General features: G+C 52.1%; 8 protein-coding genes across 8 annotated transcripts; 3 read left to right on the forward strand and 5 right to left on the reverse strand.

Annotated features, from left to right (window-relative positions):
* Positions 1-139: 139 nt before the first annotated feature.
* On the forward strand, positions 140-2,327 carry P174DRAFT_514177 (SD08430p; the record flags this gene model as incomplete). The annotated part of the gene is made up of 3 exons (XM_024832060.1): positions 140-1,939; positions 1,989-2,062; positions 2,089-2,327. Exons 1-3 carry the CDS (start codon positions 240-242, stop codon positions 2,325-2,327), a joined length of 2,013 nt encoding a protein of 670 aa, XP_024680343.1. The 5' UTR covers positions 140-239.
* Positions 2,328-2,745: 418 nt separating this feature from the next.
* Positions 2,746-3,438, forward strand: P174DRAFT_453025 (uncharacterized protein). The gene is made up of 2 exons (XM_024829127.1): positions 2,746-2,956; positions 3,020-3,438. The coding sequence occupies exons 1-2, from the start codon at positions 2,864-2,866 to the stop codon at positions 3,329-3,331; spliced, it is 405 nt and encodes a 134-aa protein (XP_024680344.1). The 5' UTR covers positions 2,746-2,863; the 3' UTR covers positions 3,332-3,438.
* On the reverse strand, positions 3,330-8,268 carry P174DRAFT_393206 (putative ABC multidrug transporter). Its single transcript, XM_024823583.1, has 2 exons — positions 4,892-8,268; positions 3,330-4,843 (listed from the first exon to the last, which is right to left on the reverse strand). The coding sequence occupies exons 1-2, from the start codon at positions 7,918-7,920 to the stop codon at positions 3,418-3,420; spliced, it is 4,455 nt and encodes a 1,484-aa protein (XP_024680345.1). The 5' UTR covers positions 7,921-8,268; the 3' UTR covers positions 3,330-3,417.
* Positions 8,054-8,545, reverse strand: P174DRAFT_248143 (uncharacterized protein). Its single transcript, XM_024821450.1, has one exon. The coding sequence runs from the start codon at positions 8,446-8,448 to the stop codon at positions 8,188-8,190; it is 261 nt and encodes an 86-aa protein (XP_024680346.1). The 5' UTR covers positions 8,449-8,545; the 3' UTR covers positions 8,054-8,187.
* A 1,649-nt stretch (positions 8,546-10,194) lies between these two features.
* On the reverse strand, positions 10,195-11,573 carry P174DRAFT_505784 (uncharacterized protein; the record flags this gene model as incomplete). The annotated part of the gene is made up of 4 exons (XM_024831278.1): positions 10,195-10,407; positions 10,465-10,660; positions 11,153-11,323; positions 11,368-11,573. 4 exons carry the CDS (start codon positions 11,571-11,573, stop codon positions 10,327-10,329), a joined length of 654 nt encoding a protein of 217 aa, XP_024680347.1. The 3' UTR covers positions 10,195-10,326.
* Positions 11,574-12,179: 606 nt separating this feature from the next.
* P174DRAFT_514179 (uncharacterized protein) lies at positions 12,180-13,319 on the reverse strand (the record flags this gene model as incomplete). The annotated part of the gene is made up of 3 exons (XM_024832061.1): positions 12,180-12,497; positions 12,533-13,142; positions 13,216-13,319. 3 exons carry the CDS (start codon positions 13,317-13,319, stop codon positions 12,321-12,323), a joined length of 891 nt encoding a protein of 296 aa, XP_024680348.1. The 3' UTR covers positions 12,180-12,320.
* A 359-nt stretch (positions 13,320-13,678) lies between these two features.
* Positions 13,679-14,899, forward strand: P174DRAFT_443738 (Yae1 family protein). Its single transcript, XM_024827905.1, has one exon. It carries the CDS (start codon positions 13,837-13,839, stop codon positions 14,476-14,478), a length of 642 nt encoding a protein of 213 aa, XP_024680349.1. The 5' UTR covers positions 13,679-13,836; the 3' UTR covers positions 14,479-14,899.
* Positions 14,900-15,582: 683 nt separating this feature from the next.
* On the reverse strand, positions 15,583-17,838 carry P174DRAFT_514181 (uncharacterized protein; the record flags this gene model as incomplete). The annotated part of the gene is made up of 2 exons (XM_024832062.1): positions 15,583-16,755; positions 16,785-17,838. The coding sequence occupies 2 exons, from the start codon at positions 17,836-17,838 to the stop codon at positions 16,079-16,081; spliced, it is 1,731 nt and encodes a 576-aa protein (XP_024680350.1). The 3' UTR covers positions 15,583-16,078.
* Positions 17,839-20,072: the final 2,234 nt, after the last annotated feature.

The raw sequence follows: 20,072 nt of genomic DNA on the forward strand, positions 1-20,072 counted from the left end.
CAGATATAGCTAGATGCAAAAGACGCGAAGAAAAGAGATGCTAGCCTCTTCCATGATCCCTCAGTCCCTGGACTATTATTAGCCGACCCCCGAGTCGCCGACACTAAGATAAGCTTCGCCCGAACGATCTCCAGAGGTCCCTTGAGGCCAGCTTGCCTCAGTCGGATTCTTTCAAGCTTCCAGATTGGACCCTAGCACCTTCTCCTCCACTTTCCACTGCCGCATTACGGAGTCGATGGATGCATTATCGTAATCTTGACCCTGTCTCTCATTCCTGTCATCCTGACCCTTCCACTCCTTCCTCCCTTCATGTTCGAGCCCCGTCTCAGCACTCTCTTTCCGCAGCTCATCAACCCGACGAGGTAGAACTTGACCAACTAGCATGCACCAGCAATAATCGCAGCAATCACAAAGGCGAAATAAACACAGAAGAGCTTGAGACTTCTTATCCTGCACCCTCAGATTTCGAATCCGACTCGGACTGTGAGGACGACACGGCGGGCACGCGACTTCTTGAGCACCACCGCGGACGAAGCAGTACACAGATGAAGAACAAGAGTCGCACAGTTTCAAAACGTCGCTCCAAACCGAGCTTGACCCTCGCGACTGGCACGCAGAACGGTTCTGCTGGCGGCGAGATGAATTCCAATATTGAAATGCGCAAGAGGGATACCTCCCTCGAATCATCGGGTGGGCGGGCCTCGCGCTTGATGTCCCGGCAGAGCTTCTCCTTGAATGATGACCCCCCGATCACTCCACAGACTCCGGCTATGACAACAACTAGCTTCGCCAACTTGCCTTCCTCCGACCGAAGAAACTTCTTGCTTTTATGTGTTCTATATTTCCTGCAGGGAATCCCTATGGGGTTGGCCACAGGATCCGTTCCGTTCCTGCTAAAACCATACCTTTCCTACGGTCAGATCGGCGTTTTCTCGTTAGCATCTTACCCTTATTCTTTGAAGCTTCTCTGGAGTCCGATTGTCGATGCAGTATGGAGTCAAAGGTTTGGGAGACGGAAGAGCTGGATCACACCTGTCCAGGTCATTGCGGGCCTGGCAATGATCTATCTGGGTGGACACATTGAAGAGATGATGGTACGGGCCGGTGCCAATGGTGGTGCTGGCGTCTGGAATTTTACGTACTGGTGGTTCCTGCTCGTCTTTTTCTGCGCCACCCAGGATATTGCGGTGGACGGCTGGGCCATCACGCTCATGTCGCCTCCGAACATCTCTTACGCCTCGACCGCGCAGACCGTTGGCCTTACAGCCGGGCATTTTCTGTCATATACGGTCTTTCTGGCCTTCAACTCAAAGGATTTCGCGAACCGCTGGTTTAGAACGGTTCCCGGCGAGGATGGCCTGCTGTCTTTGGGCGGATATCTGAAATTCTGGGGTTGGGCTTACCTATTTGTCACGATCTGCTTGGCTGTTATGAAGAAAGAAGAAAAGACAAGGGAGCGGGACAGCATCACCGATGTCTACAAAAGCATGTGGAACATCCTGAAACTCAAGAACATCCAAACAATCATTGTGATTCATCTAATCGCCAAGATTGGTTTCCAGGCCAATGATGCCGTCACCAGCTTGAAGCTGTTGGACAAGGGATTCGGCACGGACAACATGGCGCTGGTCGTTTTGATCGACTTTCCTTTCGAGATTGGTCTTGGCTACTATGCTGGAAAATGGTCGACAGAATATACTCCCATGCGGCTGTGGTGCTGGGCGTTTATTGGACGACTGGCTGCAGCCGTCCTGGCTCAAGCTACTGTCATGATCTACCCGGCCAGCGAGGCGGTTCCTTTCTGGTACATTTTGGTTGTGATTGGGGAGCACGTCTTTTCGACATTCATGAACACAGTCATGTTCGTTGCAGTATCTGCTTTCCATGCTCGCATTGCTGATCCCGCCATTGGTGGAACATACATGACCCTGTTGGCAACGTAAGTACCCTTTGCCCATCTCTGCTACTGTATATACTGACCGATCTAGCGTTTCTAATCTTGGTGGCACATTCCCTCGGTACTTTATCCTCAAACTCGTCGACTTTTTCACCGTGGCCACCTGTATTCCCCAGCCGTCCCGCCTGCAGCGGAGAAGCTGAAGGGCGATTTGATCACATCTGCGTTCTCTTGCGCCTTGGAGCCTGACAAGAACCGCTGCGTCAACGGCGGCGGAGTGTGCGAAACCGGTCGCGACGGCTACTACATCACCAACATCCTGTGTGTGTTGATTGGAACAGTCACCTTTATCATGTTTATCCAGCCTGCGGTCCTGAAGCTCCAGAGTTTGCCTCTAAGGGCATGGAGATTGACCAATGGAGATCGGTAGTAGATGCCAGGTTATGAAATGACATGTTCAATCATTATACTGCGGCCATAGCGTCCATATCATGTATATTAGATAGCTTGCCTAGAAGCCATGGCCCATCAACCTCTGCGTTAGACAAAATACAAGTTGGCAAAACAGCCGGTCTGCTCCATATCTACTCCGTACCTCTGCAGAGACGTACCTCGTAAAGTTTGACAACGCACAGGACCCCCTGTACATCGCCAATCACGTCCGCCACCGACAATCTGCAACAGACACATGTCACACCATTCGCCATGTTCCTGGCCAGCGGGCCTCTGCAGATTCGGATCTAATATTAGACCTATACCAATCGACCAGTGGAGAAGTAGTATGGACCATACTTGCGACTAATAACCCCCTGCTATATAGCTAGCTCAAGGATCACTAGACATCCTCCTCACACTACTTTTCCGTTGTCCTTCCTCCACCCCATCTCCACCTCCCCCGTCCTCATCCATTCATCCCAAATTATCTTCGCAGTATCCTCTAGAGTACAGGGTGAATAGCAAGCAACAATGTATCTACCACCTCTCCTCACCGTCGCCGTGACCATCATCCTCTCAACAACATCCGCCCTCGAAGCCCGCGAGATCCTCGCACCCCGCAACGTAAGTTTAGCTTTTACTTCGCAGTTTCCACCCCAAATAGCATCTTGTCTTACGGATTGGAAGTGGGACCTCCGCCTCCTCGGGCCAGGATGTAACCCCAACGCCTCGAATATCGACATCTCGGTTTTCCACCGGTCGGGGCTCTACGGGAGGGACTGCGAGGCTCTCGATACGAGTCTCTTCAATACGACGAGTGTGAAGAGCGTTTCGTGGAAGAGCCCGAGCCCCGGGGCGGGTCGGTATGATTTGTGTATGTACAGTGATGCGGAGTGTGGGAGTGATAAGCCCGATGTTATTCGCGGTGGGTGGGAGGTTTGTTATCCGTTTACTGGGTGGGTGGGGTTCAGGGTTGTTCAGGGGGGCGAGGAGTGTTGATACAACGGAAGGAAAGTTTGTGTGCATTCTATGTATATGGATAGTGATTAAGTGAGGGTGTGTACATGTGGTTTTGATGAACCCAGTTAAGCAGTCTTGGCCTTCTTGCGCTTGCCCAATGAAAAGTTCCACTTCTTCACCCGGAAACAGTAGTAGAGCATGACTGCCACGGCGATGTCGAATGCGACGTACGCCCAGAAGATTCCAAAGTTGTGCCACCGCTCGCTCCAGTAGATGTTGACGCTCGCCAGGTACTGGTCTGCGACGGAGAGGGAGCAGAATTCGCACGACGAGGTCGCGTTGGGGTTGCTGAGGTGCCCCGGTGCCACAGCCATGTAGTCTGCCATGTATTCCTGGCATGTCTGCCCCGATGGAGGATTGAAGACGGCTGTTTCGGCTGCGCTACACTTGACTGCACGGCCGTGCAGCTGCGTGGCGGCCATTCCGCCTACCCAGTAGGTGAACGGCGAGACGCGGTACATGAAGATCCAGAATCCAGGCAGTGCTTCGGGTGTCTGCATGACACCATTGAACGTCAGAGCCATGGAGAACAGGAGGGTCACAATGGCACCCGCCGTTTCGGCGTCCGGTAGGGCGGCAATCACAAAGTCGGCAAAGGTGCTCGCGTAGATGAAAAATTGTACGCAGAACAACAGGACCAGCCCTTGCCGGTCAGACGATTGCACGCCATTCACTGCGTAGTAGTAGCAGCCAAACACGAGGATTCCCATCAGGATCTGATAGGGAATCTCGACGATGATGTTCGCAATCATGAAGGCTTTCCAGGAATACGTCTTGCTGGGCCGCTCGCGGACCTCATAGAGAGCGCGCTGCGTGATGAACAATGGGATAATCTGCTGGACAAGGGAGGAGAAGATGGCACACAGCATGAACACGGAGAAGATGACATTCTGCATGCCCTGCAGAGAAGTATCGGCCTTGAAAAATGAGAATCCGATGAACAGACCTGCGCATATGCCAAGCATCATCTTGGCCACAATATACATGGGGAGTCGCCAGTATTGCTGGAAAACTCGCACTATGACAATGGGCAATTGCTTGAAGAACGGCATGGCAAATTCATCGTGTTCGCGGTCTTTGGGGTCGGTGCTATCATTGCTTTCAGCCTCGCCTCGCTTGGCCTCGTGGATGCGGTCGATTTCGGTCTGAACAGCGGCAGCTTCTTTGCTTGCCTTCCACAAGTCGAACCAGTTCTCGCCTCGAGGATTGGTGCCAGCGTTGACGACTTCAAGCATATATTCGGCTGGGTTTTCCTGATCACCACAGCGGCGAGCACCATGCGACTCAAAATAGTCGAGGAGCGTCCGCGAATTCTCTCCAATAGGGCCAAAATACACTGTCTTGCCACCTCGAGCCAAGAAGAGCAGCTGGTCAAATTGCTCGAACAGGATGGCACTAGGCTGGTGAATGGTGCACAAGATGGCTTGTCCTGCGTCAGCCAGCTTGCGGAGGAAGTTGCAGATAGCCCAAGAGCTCTGGGAATCGAGACCACTACACCAATTAGCACAAGCAAAAAAATCCGAGCAAAATTGTCTTTACCTGGTTGGTTCATCCAAGAACAGTAACAGTTTCGGTTTAGCCGCCAGTTCCACACCAATGGTCAACAGCTTGCGTTGCTCAACATTCAAACCCTCGCCAGGCACACCGACCACTGCCTCAGCAAAGTCCTCCATGTTGAGCATCTTGATGACCTCTTCCACGTACGCGTATTTCTCCTTCTTGGATACAGAGGCTGGCTGGCGCAGCGTCGCGCTAAAGCGCAGACTCTCACGCACCGTGGCTGTCTCAAGATGCAAATCCTGCTGCTGCACGTAACCCGTTTTCCGCTGGAAGCTTGAATCCAGCGGTTTACCATTGACGAACATGTCTCCAGTGATGACGCCCATGGTTGTACGGTGTGCCAACACGTCAAGCAGCGTGGTCTTTCCCGCACCACTGACACCCATTAGGGCCGTCAATGTACCCGGCTTGACCCAGCCTGATACGTGATCAAGCAGCCGACGAGGCTCACCTTTGATCTCGATATCGTACACCACGTCGCGCCAGGTGAAGATATCCTGCTGAGGAGGAATCGACGCAATACCTTGGTCTTGCTTGTTTTCTTCAGCGGAGGAAGAAACCACCGTCTTGCCAGCGCCGGCCTCTTCATCCGCACCGGGCTCGTGTCCACTCTTCAAGTGGGCAGGCTCGTGGCCTCGACGGAAGACAAGAACCTCCGCTGAGCTGGTCGTGGCGGAGTTCAGTTCGGTTGCGATGAAGTAGATGACCATGAAGCCAACCAAGAATGCTATCAGAATACCAAAGTTTCTCCAGACATGCGAATAGCTGTAGCTGTATGACGCTTCGATGTATGCATCCCCACTAACAGTCCGACGACCAGCAACAGCACCTCTTGCCGAGCAGACGAAGGAGTCGCCGGGTAGATTGGGATAGGCAGGGATAAACTGTGAACAGGTAAACTCCCGCCCATGAAACTCATTGGCTATCAGGATCTCAAAGGCGTAAAAAATAGGATTCAGATAGTGAATCCACTTGAACCATGGGTGCATATAATTTACTGGAACAACGAATCCGGTGTAGATTACTAGCATCAAAATCAGGACACCGGCCAGTGTCATGGCCTGGGAAACAGTCCTGGTGATTGCGGCCATGGTCCGGAAGACAGCACTCATGACGAACATGATGATGAACGTAATGAGGAAATAAATGAAGAATTGAGACGGTTCGCGACGTAGACCACTCAGGAAATAGAGAATGATGTTGAACGCTACTGCCATGAGGAACTTGACCGGGATATCACTGACAACCCCTGCAATGGCCTCGGTGGCGGGATGATAGAAGGCAAACGATGCATGTTTCTCGACGATTGGTCGCTGGGAATATAAGCTATTAATCTCGGTCATTGCGGTAAGGGCATTAAGCAGCACGGCGTAGAAAAGGGTCGCACCCTTGGCGTAAAACCCCGCGGTGGCTGTGGGAGTTCCGTAGAAGACAGAACCCACGATCAAGGCGAGAATGGTGTTGCCAATGAACGTAGTCATAGTGGAAGTCCGTTCATTCCACACTCGTTGATATGCACGCTTGGTGTTGAGTTTGATCTGCATGGGAATGCTGAGGAGATACGGAGACTTGGGCCGGGTATGGGATGCCTGCGCCAGGCGCTTGCGCTGCTGAAATTCGAGGAGTTTCTCATTACCCTGCGAAGACGTTTCTCCTTGGAAAGCAGCCATCTCCCGCTGAAGCTCTTTGTATTCGTCCGACTGGTGCCAGTATGCTTCGAACTCAGCCGCGGTTCGGGGCACCTGGGACTCCATGCCCGGCCGAGCTTGTCTTTCAATTGGGTTGGTCACCGATGTGAGGAAATCACCGGTCGTCTGACGTTGGGGACAGAACCATCCTTGCCGTTCGAAGAACGCCTTGGCCTTGCTGGCCGGGCCGAAATAAATCTGGCGTCCCTCGTACAGCACCACAGCTTTGTCAAAGAGATCATAAATGGCCTGGCTGGCTTGGTATATCGCCACAGCGTGTGCGGACGAGTTCAAGTCTGCAGCTAATCGCAAGGATTCGACGAACTTCAACGCGGTTGCCGAATCCAACCCCCGGGTGGAATTGTCCCAGGCTGCCAACGGAGCGCCTGCCAGAGCCATTTCCGCGATACTGACTCGCTTGCGCTCACCACCGGACACTCCTCGAACCGTGTCGTTTCCAACTTTGGTGTTGTACGTGTGGCTCAGACCGAAGACAGCCATGACGACTTTGGTCATCATCTGAGCATACTCGTTCCTGGACATACCGCCCAGTCTTTTGGATGGAGTGCGCACCGCTGCCGCAAATTCCAGAGTCTGGCCGACAGTCAAGTGAGGGAAGTGTTTGTCAACTTCCTGGTTGTAGACGACTTCGCCTTTGAACTGTTTGATCATCGTAGATTGCGGAATTCCGCTGTAGTGAAGGATGGTCTTCTCGTCAACGTTCAAGCCATGCAGTTCCCCACTGAGGGTCTTGAGGAAAGTGCTGCACCCTGAACCGGGTCGACCCAGCACAATCAGCAACTCCCCGCTGTGCAACACACCGTTGAAGTCATGCAGAATGGTCTTGGAGGTTTTGTTCCGGAAGCTCCAAGTCTCCCGCCGAAAGGGAGCGGTTATAATGTCCGCGACTGTCTTCTGCAATTGCAAGGCCGCTCCCGTGCCGGAGACGCGAAGATGTTGGAAAAATATGCTGGCTTCTCTACGAGGAACTCCTTCTTCATTGAGCACATGGACGACCTTCCGTAACCATTTGTACAAATCAAAGTCTTTATTTTCCGGGTTCAAAGCCGGATCATCGAGTGAGATATCGGCCACAGTGCTGACCCTGGAGACTGCATTGTCACGGCTGGCTAGCTGAGTGAGGTAACGAGCTTCATCCGGGGCGATGGAAGCTCGTCGGGTGGCTACCGGAGTCAGCTCGTCGTATTTCTCTCCCCGACTATTGGGCCCAGTATTGGTCGATGAGGTAGCGACTGAACGAGAACCACCCTGGATCGGCGCATATTCACTTGCAGCGCCGTCTGATATGTCTTCTGCCATAGTCAATTAGTATGCGATTGGAAAGAAGGTGACCCAAAGAAGGGAAGGTCTGCTGATAGATTCTATGAAAATGAGGGAAGCAAGGTCTGTCCTGTCGATGATGCAAAAGAGAAAGTTAAATGAATGGGAAAAGACGGACGATATAAAGGAACGACAGTAAACGTGGTACAAGAAGAGAAAGTCAATCTCGATGTGTCTGACAGGGACATGGAAGGCATTCTATCTAGACTGAATGAGCTACAGAAGACGTACCATGTGTCGGGCAATCTAGAAACCCTTTTTTAGGCAAAGCATTATGGGCGTATAGACGTATAGACAAACGGAAGGAAAATGAGTGACGACGCCGAGAACCCACAGTGGATCTGGAACCAGGAAAAGTTGGAACCGATCACCACTCTCCGAATCCGTGAGCCTATTGAGTGCCGTGTATCTTCTTGTAAGGCCCACGGTTACCATTCGGCACTCAGCTTGTGACACCGAGAGCTGGCTCATCCGCAAAGTGATTCCCGGAGCCGCCGGATAGCCCATTACAGAGCGAGATTTGCAGCAACTGTCTAGGTGTCAAACAGTTAACGGAGTGATAGTTCGCCCGAGGCTGTCAAACAGCACAGTTTACCAGTAGCTCAACAGGGATCGGGTAGATACACTTCCGAGATCCCTCTTTTGGAAGTCGACGCGAGTTAGGCGGCCAAATAACAGGAGGACGACAGCATGCAGGTAAGATGGTGATTGTTTGTGTTTGCGGTGTATCTCCAAACACAGTCCGTCAAGGATGGCATTTGCGTCTCACTGACGGATCCCGCTGCGTATCCGGAGTACAACTACTGAAGCTCATCGGTTTGATGCTGCTTATGGGCGTAAAGATCTCTAGACTACCAGTCTACCACCCTGCGATCGATCGAAAGTCTTGGCACGTGCTTATTCCTGATTAGGTCGGTTAACAACTTAGCCCGCTTACTCACGCTGTGCCTGAGCTGCCTGGATATCCTAGTATTCTTCATCCAGGCATCAATGATCCATATAGAGATATATTATACCACTAGACTAAAAGGTATCCGGGCGATCTACACGTCAGTCTGGGGTGGCATATCCATAATCATGGTGGTATAATATTTTAAACGGTTCTCAAGACTGCTTGCGCACTCGCTTCGGGAGCTCATGTGGAAGTCTGCTTCAGCCCTATGACTTCAATCGTGTAATAAGGGCCACGATATTTGCTCCCCAGATTTTGCGTCATATTCCATAAACCAGCTTGTCCATGGAGACGTTGTATGGACTCCTGAAATGCACCCTCTGCGACCACCCAGAGGGGGCCGGGTTGCAACCTGAGATCTAAGTCTCACGTTCTTGTACGATGAGTCGGCCGCTTAAATGAGCCAGTTCATCTTTGCAAGGCACCCTCTCGTCCGACTTAGTGCCCACTGACCAAAGATGGCCTTCATGCTCACCACTCCTTCAGACCCATCCTCTAGCTTCCCGCCTCTCACTGACGGCGAATACCCTTGTACCTTTGCGAATAACCCATTCGAGGGCTCCATTGAACCCGAGCCTACCTTTCGCTCTGGTTCTGTACATCGAAAAGACCCTTGGATCGCCTTTCTCACTGACAATCACCACCGCCCACAAGCGCAGTTTGCAGGTAACCGCACGCAATTCATTATCCTTGGTCATGCTTGGACATTGACAGTAGTGTAGAATAACTCAGTGGTGTCCTTGTCTCTAGGTTGGAAGCAATCATCATGTGTGTCCTCTTGGCGTTAGGGATGCTCGAGATGGTGTACGCGCACTCTCTTTAGGGCTTTTTCCTTCGTGGTTCACCCACCCTGGGTTGGTGATGAATTGCTCCCAACATGTCGATGGTGCTGAAGAATGGGAACTAGAGGACATACTGGATGAACGGACCCGTCGGGGAAAGAAAGTGTTTCTGGTAAAATGGAAAGGGTTACCTGAGTATGAGAACTCTTGGGAACCAGAGGAACACCTACAAAACGCAGTAGAATTGCTGAATGCGTACAAGCAACGCGCGAGACAGGCTGCGGAGCAGCCCCGTCGAAGGAGGGGAAGGAGATAGCTTTTTCCCATGAGGTTTTGCTATCTACCACCTATCATTTCGACGGCGTAGACCTTCCTCTGTTTTCCCACGAGGTTTTGGAGGTTTAATGGGAACGTGTCTACAGCTACGACCTACTAGCGACATCGTCTCGCAGGGGACTTGCCGTCCAGCGGCGACATTCATTGCTCCACTAGTTACATCAGTCAAGCTACCTCTCCTTCGAACATCTCAACCTCCGCCTCGTCCTCCTCAGGAGCCGGGGCAGGCACTCCGGCCACCTTTGACATGACCCCAAGCAGGCGAAACACGTTGTGGTTCAGACACCGCATGAGATGATTGCCCGCCCCTTGAAGCTAGGCACGCCGAGCCGCCATGTGCTGGTATATCTCAAATATTTTAGCCATATTCGTCTCAAGCGCTTGGTCTTCAATAGCCTGTATAAGTTAGCATCTGTGTTCAGTAAATATCAGATCTATATGCCTAATACTTACCCACTCCTCTGCGGAGAGGTCCTCCACTGGGGCCTGGCGGAGCTCCTGACCATGTCGGGGTGGTTGGGCCGCCTGGACCCCGGCGAGGAGGTAGCCTCCACGGCCACCATGATGCCGCTGGTTGTTGTGACCACTGCGACCACCGCCCCGCCCCCTGCCGCCAAAACCACCCCGGCCGAAGAATGGCTTCATTTTCCTCCAAATAGGAGGTAACTGCCTCCAGTTCGGCGATGAATCCTTCGACCCCCTCCGAGTCCCGCTCTGCAGGCCCCGTCGCGGCCCAAGCGGCGGCCCGACGGCGAACCTGCAGGGGGACCCGGAGGCACTTCTTCTTCAACCGTTGGCACCGCTTACACTTCCGGTATGCCGCGTCACGGACGCAGGCGCACGCCTGCCCCTGCCGAAGGGCATCCTTCAGGCATCGTTGGCACGGGGCGGCGGGCACAGGCTCGGGACCGGCGGGCGGAGAGGACAACGGCGGCAAGACCCCGAGGCTGGGAAGATTGAATGGCAGCCGTCCAGGCAGGATCACCAGGCATCAGACCGAGACCTTGGACGAATGTTAATCAGCTCATCCCTCATCCAAAGCCCGCGCTCGAAGGTACCAACCAAAGCCTGGTCATGTTGCAAGACCTACCAAACATTAGCGAAGCAGCCGAAACATAATCAATATAACCCATGACTATACCTTTTTGCTCTCCTTGAAAGGGCATCTAGACCCAGCTCTAAACTATCCCGCGGATTGGAGCCAGGCCTTACTGACCGGCCAAAAACATCCTCCGTATCAGTAGTATTGCCTGAGTACCCGGTGGTACGCCTGGGGGAGTCGGGAAGATATGCTTCTTTCGTCGTTAGCCAGCTACAGCACAATTATGATTAACAAGAAGATATCCCACAACTCACTGTGAGCAAGACGAGGCATGCCACTTTTGTCCAGGGTGCAAAGCTCCACGAGGCCGCGGACACGGTGGGTTGTCTTGTTGGGTGGCCCAGGTTATGATGATGGCAGCTTGGACTGCGCCATTTCCTCCCACGAGCCATTCTCCTGCGTCTTCTCGAAGCTTGTTGAGGGATTCACTCCACCCACTCCCAACGGCAATTCTCGGCATGTATGTGTTTGGAATATATCTTGCTAGATTGGGTGGCTTTATCGTGTCAACGAATAGGCCATATGAATGATAGGATAGCAAAGAAGGGAGACGCACCTATTTGAGGACGAGGAGGAGTTGAAAGGAAGAGTGAGAATCAGAACAAACCACAGAAGACGAGAGCAAAACCTATGATACCTCTGGTTGTGAATGACATCGGAGTGCCCAATAGGGTAAAGAATGAATTGGGCCATTCACTGAACCCTTGCAGATTTCTGCTGCCTTGGTGAATTGCTCTTATGTATGATTACTGACGTTGTAGTGCATGCACTACAGTTCAAGAATATGACCTCAGGATTTGCTATCATGGGTAACTCAGTACTGTACAGATTAGGAAGGCAGAAACATCTCAAGCCCAGGTTAAAGGGAAGCCACGTTGAACCGATCTGGTTATGGCATAAGTCTACTCCATTGTAATCACTAGGAAAAAATATCCTTGGAACATAAGGTGAACAGGATACGGCAAATGCTAGAGTCTCTATTGTGGTGCGGCTGTTGCATAGTAAATATCTTTAGGTATATTATAGTGAACAGCCCCTGGCTGTAATGGTGAGAGTAATGCTTGGGCTTCAATATGGCTAATAGTATATACAGAGGCCGCAGGTAGAGACACTGAACCCGATAGACCGGCGATCATGTATATATAATGTAGATTGAGCAATGAAGATTTAAGACGAAGCCAACATACTTACCTGCAGTCTCAGCAGGTTACAATCTGCTTCCAGTCTTCTCATACTCCTTTTTCAGCTCTCGCACAGCACAATCAAGCAAGAGCCGAGCATAGCCCCGATGAAGTCTCCCCGTCCACCCGGGAATCGTCTTCTGATGCTGCAGATCTCCTTCCTCAGGTACGATCTCGTAGTCATGAGCGGAAGCAAACCGCACCTCTACAAAAGACCCCGACTCTCATCATCTTCCACCCCATCAGAGGGCTCCGAAACGCTCAACTCATGACGACCACCAGACAGCAACCGCCACGGATACCCCCAGCGAGCGATCTTCTCAAAGAACCGACGGGGTTCATCCGACATACGCCAGGAAACCAGTAGCCCATCCCTATCATCCTCCGACGGCGGCCGCTCCACAACCAGCACACCATTCAGAAGCGAACGGGGTTCTCCCGACGCATCAGGCGATGCAAATCCCGCAGGGGTATCGCCGGTGTCCCCTGGAGAAAACTTTCCTTTAGCCAGAAGGCCAACAAGGCTACCTTCTGTGCGGAGAATTTTGTTGCCTATGAACGCCCGAGCCCACGCACTAGTGATTTCGAAGTTTGTACTTTTAAGCTGATCAGAAACGCCGTCTGTCACTTGAGCTCGGGGCAGCAGTGCTTTGACTGGTACGCGAGCCGCATATATATCGGTATATGCACAAAACTGAGTTTCGGGGTTCCGTGGAGTGCGAAGAGCGATGCTAGTTGTTGGCTCAAGAGGAAGAGGGGGATATTGTGCCTCGAGCGCGCTAAGGCCTCTATGGATGCCGTATCCAATTGCCACAGGAGGAAGAGCGAGGATGAGTAGAAGACGTGTTCTAGATCGTGTTGCCATTATTGGTCGGATGCATGAATAACGTTCTGCTGTGTAGAATCAAGAGTCTAAACCACAGGCCGGGGCAGTTGGATGTGAGATATCGAGTGGACAGGTCTTTTGTACCTTGGCCGTGCCCGACTGAAGGATTATGCCATACGAATCTGACTGGTCCCGGCATTTTGGTTAGCTCTTCGGAGAATGAGGGTCCAGATGAAACATCATTTGTCCAGGCGTTGTGTATTATCGTCTTTGTTGATCGTGTTCTGATGGTGGAAAATAAATCCCTGAGGTACTCTCTTGACTCGACGGATAATTCACCAGAACACAGAGCATCCCCAGAACTTTAGGGAGCATTGGCACTCCCCTGTCCAGCGAATAATCCGGACAACTTAATCTGGAGTCTTTTTCTATAAAAATCATCACAGAATGATAGAAACTCATACTTATGGATCGGTACTGGATAAGCTCATCTTTATCTGGACCATCCCCACCCGTCCCGAATATCGCTCTATGCCTCAATTTTTCCTTCCCCGCACATCTAATTTCAGCAAGAATACTTCCTCAGAATCCGACTCGCCGTGCAATTTATCGCGATATCTCAAAAATATAGAAAGTCTACATCTTACCTTAGTCAAGACCAAACGATCCGCACATAAGCAGAATCACAAATCCGATCTCCCCGCATTCTCCTGATCATGACCTCACCACAAGGCAATTCCCTCGACGACATCTTCGGCTCGTCCCCACCCCACGAGAACGAAAAAATCTCCCAACAACCACCAACCCAAGCTGCCGAGCCTTCAGACCTACCCTCTCTCCGCCGTCAACACGTCACAGCCGGCTACCGCGATGGCGTCTCCGCCGCAAAAGGCGAACACGTCCAGCACGGCTTCGACGCCGGCTTCCCAGTCGGCGCACAGCTAGGCATGAGAGCAGGGACGGTGATCGGGATCATCGAAGGCTTACTGCGCGGCTTTGAGAGTCGCACTACGTCCAGAGCAGTAAAGAAACCGCTTCAGGGCAAGGAAAAAGCGCAGGGGACCGAGGCAGACGAAGCAGACGCAGCGCGGCAGGCGAAGAGGGAGCAGCTGCTCAGATTGTACCAGAAGGCCGTGAAGGAGCTGGAAGTCCGGTCCGTATTTGCCGGGAGCGAGGAGGAGAGCATGCGAGACAACGAGGGGCAGGAGAAACCGGAGGTTGTCCTGCGTCGGAAAGGAGACGCCGTCATTTCACAGTGGGAGGACCAGGTCAGGGTGGCGCATTGGGAGGAGAATATGGCCGCCCTGGAGCCAAACGAGGACGAGCAGGGCGCGCTGACACCTACCGAGCAGATATGAGGTTGCTGCTGTTGTTATTATTCAACTCGACGCCCATTTCCATCACTTACTGTGGACCGGACCAGGCTCTTGCGTGCTGCTGCAGGCTCCGTGCTATCCACGGTTTCGCACACACCGAGCTACCGGCGACGCAGCACCTGCTGTGATCGACCCTGCAGCGATGGCGGCTGCAAAGCCTGCAGCCTGCAGATCCAGTGTCCCTAGAGAACTGAAACCGATCGACCGGTCCGCATCGGCAGCGCAAGGCTTTTTATGAGTATTGCAGCGGATGTCCATTCCAATGCATAAGCAGGTGGGATCTCAGCACTATTCCCGCCCCCATGAAGGAACGTGGAGCAGCGACGCTTGAGATCAGTCAGACGCACACGCTAAGCTAAGCTCGTGAGAGACAGTCACATAGAGAAGCTAGACTATTACTCCGATGGACAGCTATTACAAGATCCTCCTCATTGAGATGTGTGCGAATAAACCTAGATACACGCTGTATATTACTTCCTGGAACCCGACTGTGGAACCCTTGCACCGAATTCGCCTCACCTGCACACCAATGCAAGACATAACCGAGACATTATCGAAGTAACTGCACTGCACCTTCAACAGCTAGCAGCCACTCGACCCAGCCAGCAGGACAAAACACCCCGCCTCGTTACACCTAAAGCTAGCCACAACTATCTACGAAAACAAGATGGCAAATTATACAGGACCCCGTACTACCACCAGGACTTAGGTGGTCCTAGCCAACAAAGTTACGCTCCCTTCCAAGGACCAATGTAGCGGATGCAACAAGGGATGAGAAGGCTTGTGCCGGTGCGGCGGTGGCTGGAGGTTACAGCTTGGCTAGGCTACTGGAGCTACATCCTATTTGGATCAAGGGATGAAAGCCAACCAAAGAGTGTAGATACTGCGTACTAGGCGGAGGTCTGTTCGGTGGCCATCCTCATTCCTGCATACGTACGCGGGCTACACTTTGACCACTGGGCGGGATTACCCCAGCATTCCGCTCCATCTTGGAAGACCTCCAGTGTCTTGTTTGTTTTGGTTTTACCAAGTTGTTTGTGTTGAGTTTGTAACCTATGGGTACAGTTGGCTTGCGCTTTGTATCTTGGCTATGATTCTTGATTTGACGGAGTAACATAGAGAGAGAGAGAGAGGCCGGGGTATCCATAGCGAGGGATGGTGTGATAAGCCGAAATGGACATATAGGAAAGTTTCCAAAAGAACGTTGAGAGTGGAATCATCAGACGCAAAGAAAATCAAAGAAAGACAGGTTGATAGCAGGTAGACGCAAAAGAAAGAACGAGTCAAGGCCCCAATGGTGATAACCGATCCCAAAACTCCGTCCGTTGCCTCATTATTCATACATGAACCCGCTCAGGGCAGCTGTCGCTGCCTCTGCGGACATTATATCATATGGCAGACATATCAGGGAGCTGCGCCCCTGCTCATTAGGTCATTGGAGAGAGCTTCTCATCCCATGTAGTGTTCATCGTCAGCATTCGAACCAGGACAGCTCCTCTACTAGGAGTGTCCATGGCCGTAAAGTAGATCATAAGACATTAGTTCAAAGACACCCAACCGAAATTGCTGCAGCCAGCAAGAATCAATTACATCGACTTTCGTGGAAAGGATTTAGGGGAGTTATGTCGCCATGACAGCCAAGGAAACGCAATGACTCCCACACACGTTTGTAGAGGGGAGGGCGCGCAAGTGTCAGGCTGTGATGAATGGCCACGTCAGACCGATCCTCGCGGCAGAAAGTACAGACTTTCTCCCTGTCAGTTACGCGCGAAGTGGCAAGCGAATCTGACCGCTGTTTGCGTCGGGATCTGGCCTGGATGGCAGCGGCAGCAGACCGGTCAAAGTCGTAGTTCCGAGGCTGATCCCGGTCCCGACCCCTGGTTTGGCTGCTGTTTCGACGAGACCGAGGTGTTCGAGGTCTCGCAAGGGAGGTAGTTGACGGGTTGACGAGTCGCAGTGTCTGCAACGGCGACGGCCGAAAGACCTCACGGCTTGACAAAGTCAATGGTGCCATGGATTTGACAGGTTCGGGAAATGGATCCCTGGGTGGATGATCAGGCATTGTTGGGAATTTCTCCAGGGGCGGATCTGTTGGCGCAGAGGCTGTGGAGTTCTGCAGTTTGGGAGCGGACTTCGCAACGCGGAGTTGCACCCGGCTGCGGACCTTTTTCAGGGTGTCCATAGGCTTCTTCGACAGTGATCTCGGACCAAGTGACTCAGAATCAGAATCTGGCTCCCACACAGAATGCTCAAAGGGGCCTCGGAGGCTGAGGTCGACGGCCTCTGACTTCTCGAGGAGACGGGAGCCTCACTCGTTGTCGTCGGAGAGGGCGGGCCACGACTGGGCACAGGGCTGGGGCAATCGTTGGCAGGAATAAACATGGCTTGATCGAAATGGGTTGTGTGAGGCTCGAGAGTGACAGGGTTGATGAGGCTCGGAGGGGAAATCATCGAGGGTTCAATTGAGGGTCGTCGGCCGGAATTGGTGCTCCTCTTGCTGGGCACACCACTGCCGTGACGGGGATTGATAGGAAGAGAGGGGAGCGGTTTCCCGCGTCGGGCTGAGAGGTCCTGGTCCGCTGTTCGAGGCATTCTCAAAGTTTCCGCGGAACTTGTGAATTCAGTATTTCGCGCAGGCGTTGACGGACGGTTGGACGAAGCTGGTCGTAGACCGACTGCTTGCTTAGCAGAAGCTCGGTGGAACTTTTCCAGGGACTTTGAATATGTACTCTGGGCTGGCAACTGGGCTGGCAGAACAGGGTTCTCGGAGCCCTGCAGGCCACTGTCGGGGTAGATTGGGGAGGAGTAGTTTGACGAGAACGAGCTGCTCGGAGTCAAGTCGGGAGTTGCGTCGGTCTGCTCGGAGCTGAAAGAGCCCTGGCTCTCGTGCAGGGGGTGCTTTTCCCAACGTGGAACTGCAACTTGTGGTGGAATAGAGTACTGATGCTCGAATCCAACGACGGTAAGTGTCGATCGATCAGGTTGACTGGGACGACGAGTCCGCTTTGATTCGCCTCTTACAGTTTTGGGGAACGTCGGTTCCTTCTGACTGTGATTCACGGAGGATAACATGAAATATTGATTGGACTCCTCGCAGAATTGGACATCGCGAATGTCCCGTCTGCTACGGCCCCAAGCACCCGACCTGCCCAGGGAGTGTTCGAGATAGAATGGATCAGGGTTGGTCTCGTCCACAATCTCTGGGCGGTGCTCAGGATAGAAGGACGAGGCCCGTTTTTTAGCAGAAGACGACGAGGGCAAGCGGAGTCCAGTGTAGGGTCTATTCCGGGCTTTCAGTGAAGCGTTGAGGTCGCCGGGAAGGAAAGTATATGTGCCAGCCATGGGCTATGGTTGTAAGAGTTACAACAGATGCGACACTATGTTCTCAGCGATAGACGGGTATCATCGAGACTGCTTAACTGATGGTGAGCATCTAGCGTCGAAGTCGATAACAGCAAAGAGACATTAAGAGAGTGTCTGCAAATATCTCAGAGACTGGAAGGGGTGAAGGGGTATGTTTATACTACATGCCTCCCCAAAAATAAGTTTTAATGGCTCCCCTCCAAGTTCCAGTACCAGACTACCAGTGAATTGGTGGCTAGGCCGGGGAGGAGTCCGAAAAGCGTCAGCGCATGCCAACGGAGTATGATAAACAAAGCTCAATGATCAGAGCGCACGGACTTTAACCACCTATCAGACCTTACATGGCCCGGTTCCCTTCCACAGGGATAAGAGGCGCTGCAAGGCGAAACGGCCACCCAGCCTGGAGCAAGGGAGCTACCGGAACCCGATCCGTAGGGCAGAAGGTGCGGGGCGATGCAAGTCAGACTTTACTCATGGCTCGTAAAACTGCCAATGCACGGAATAATCATATCGAAATTGCTTGAAGTTGACACCCAATTTGGTCGTTGCGGCAAACATCAAGATGCTCGAGCGCCTCTCTCCAGATACAGGCACAGGCGTCATGTACTAGCACGCTTGATTTTGTGCTTGTACGAGGTCCTACTGAATGCTGTCACTGGATATGCGAATGCACGATGCCATATCTGCAAAAGAGTAAACCCTCGAGCAGCGGGTGTAGACATTCTACTGACATCATGCGCACAATAATTGAGTGCATCTGATACGATCGAAGCTGGCTTAGAACAAGTAGCGACGACCTGGTAAGTGGTGACTGATGATAGGTAAACGGGCCAGAAATTCTAGCCAGAGGCTGGAGTGTTTCGAATCCTCTAGGATGACTTTGACTTGGTACCAGACAAGGAGAATGTGAGATATCAGATTCAGGATGAGTAGCGCTGGGGCATAGCCGCTAAACCTTGGCCCCGAGTTCCGCTCGCTGCAATGGTGGCCGATCGTGTCGATCTCTCTCCACCAAGACTCTTCAGGAAGCAACAGTCATTAACTCATTATGGTTTCTGACGCCACATTTGCCTATATAGGGCTCGAAGGGAGAGTCAGACATTGCCCTCATCCGGTCGGCCAGGAAAGTCTCAGTCATCCCCAGCATTTGACCGCGCATTCTCTATTAAGTCTTAATGGCTGAATTGTTCAACCAGAAGTCTGTTATTCTGTACACTAGGCAATCAGCCTGTAGTCCCGCATTCCGGGTTCCCGGATGGTTGAATCTGCGTCTTATGTCGATCAGTCTAAGCAGATTTTCTGCTTTAGATCGCATCCTTCTCGCTGCATGGCCGCACTTTTCCGTACATACGTGTATGATAGGACTCGTATTGAAATGATGATGTAGGTAGGGGAGGGAGCTCTGCTGGAGATGACGCAGGCTTCCTAAAGTTGCTGTTTTGGACGTGGTTGGAAAGTACGATTCCCATGACCAGTAAAATTTCCTTCTATTGCGGCGTGATGCAGGAGGAGACGAAGATGATAGTGGTTAGAGACGGAAGATTGATCGAGTCAAGGACCTTGTCTTTATGATTGGTGTTGAGACTTGAAACTCTCGCGTCGGTAAAAGCACCACCCTCCAGCTATCCCACCGTTAGGACCCAGCTGTTTAACTAGTGATAATCCCAGATTCAGTCCATCTGTAGGAGCTGTCAGAAGCATGGAGTTGATAACTCAATATGCCCGTGGTATCGTCCATCTCGATCTTCTGCAGTGATAAACAATAGCCCGAATGATTTGCAACGGGGTCTCTGCGATGCATACTGAACGGGGAAATGAAACACTGTTTAATCGACAAATGACATCATGGAAAGCAAAAGGTACGGAATAACTGAGCAACGAAGAATTCAATAATCCTTCGAAAGTACGGGGGATGGATGGATGGATGGATGGAAAGAAGACAAGCTTAGGAGTGGGCGTCGGGGAAGCAACAAGGTCGCATAGCCTGCATTCCGGTGGCGCAGGGAAATGGTTCCTGGTATCTGGGCCTCAATTCTCGAGTCCAGCAGCCATGAAAATAAATACCAAGTACTTTATTCTATGGCTGTGCTATGTACTTTGGTCTAGCATCTATGAATGTAACGCTGAGACATCCTGGTTTTGTGCAGAGCTGCACCTTGGTAATATGTGAATTGTGCAATTCACGTATCTGCCGGGGTTTGATCTCTTCTACT

This window comes from Aspergillus novofumigatus (genome assembly GCF_002847465.1).
Source record: "Aspergillus novofumigatus IBT 16806 chromosome Unknown P174scaffold_6, whole genome shotgun sequence".
Taxonomy (NCBI): domain Eukaryota; kingdom Fungi; phylum Ascomycota; class Eurotiomycetes; order Eurotiales; family Aspergillaceae; genus Aspergillus; species Aspergillus novofumigatus.

Bases quoted from the DNA above. Each gene is read 5' to 3' on its own strand.
- P174DRAFT_393206 (XM_024823583.1), bottom strand. From the start codon at position 7,920: ATGGCAGAAGACATATCAGACGGCGCTGCAAGTGAATATGCGCCGATC. The intron at 4,844-4,891 runs GTAAAGACAATT...TAATTGGTGTAG, and splicing joins TTCTTGGATGAACCAACCAG to TGGTCTCGATTCCCAGAGCT.
- P174DRAFT_443738 (XM_024827905.1), top strand. From the start codon at position 13,837: ATGACCTCACCACAAGGCAATTCCCTCGACGACATCTTCGGCTCGTCC.
- P174DRAFT_248143 (XM_024821450.1), bottom strand. From the start codon at position 8,448: ATGGGCTATCCGGCGGCTCCGGGAATCACTTTGCGGATGAGCCAGCTC.
- P174DRAFT_453025 (XM_024829127.1), top strand. From the start codon at position 2,864: ATGTATCTACCACCTCTCCTCACCGTCGCCGTGACCATCATCCTCTCA. The intron at 2,957-3,019 runs GTAAGTTTAGCT...ACGGATTGGAAG, and splicing joins AGATCCTCGCACCCCGCAAC to TGGGACCTCCGCCTCCTCGG.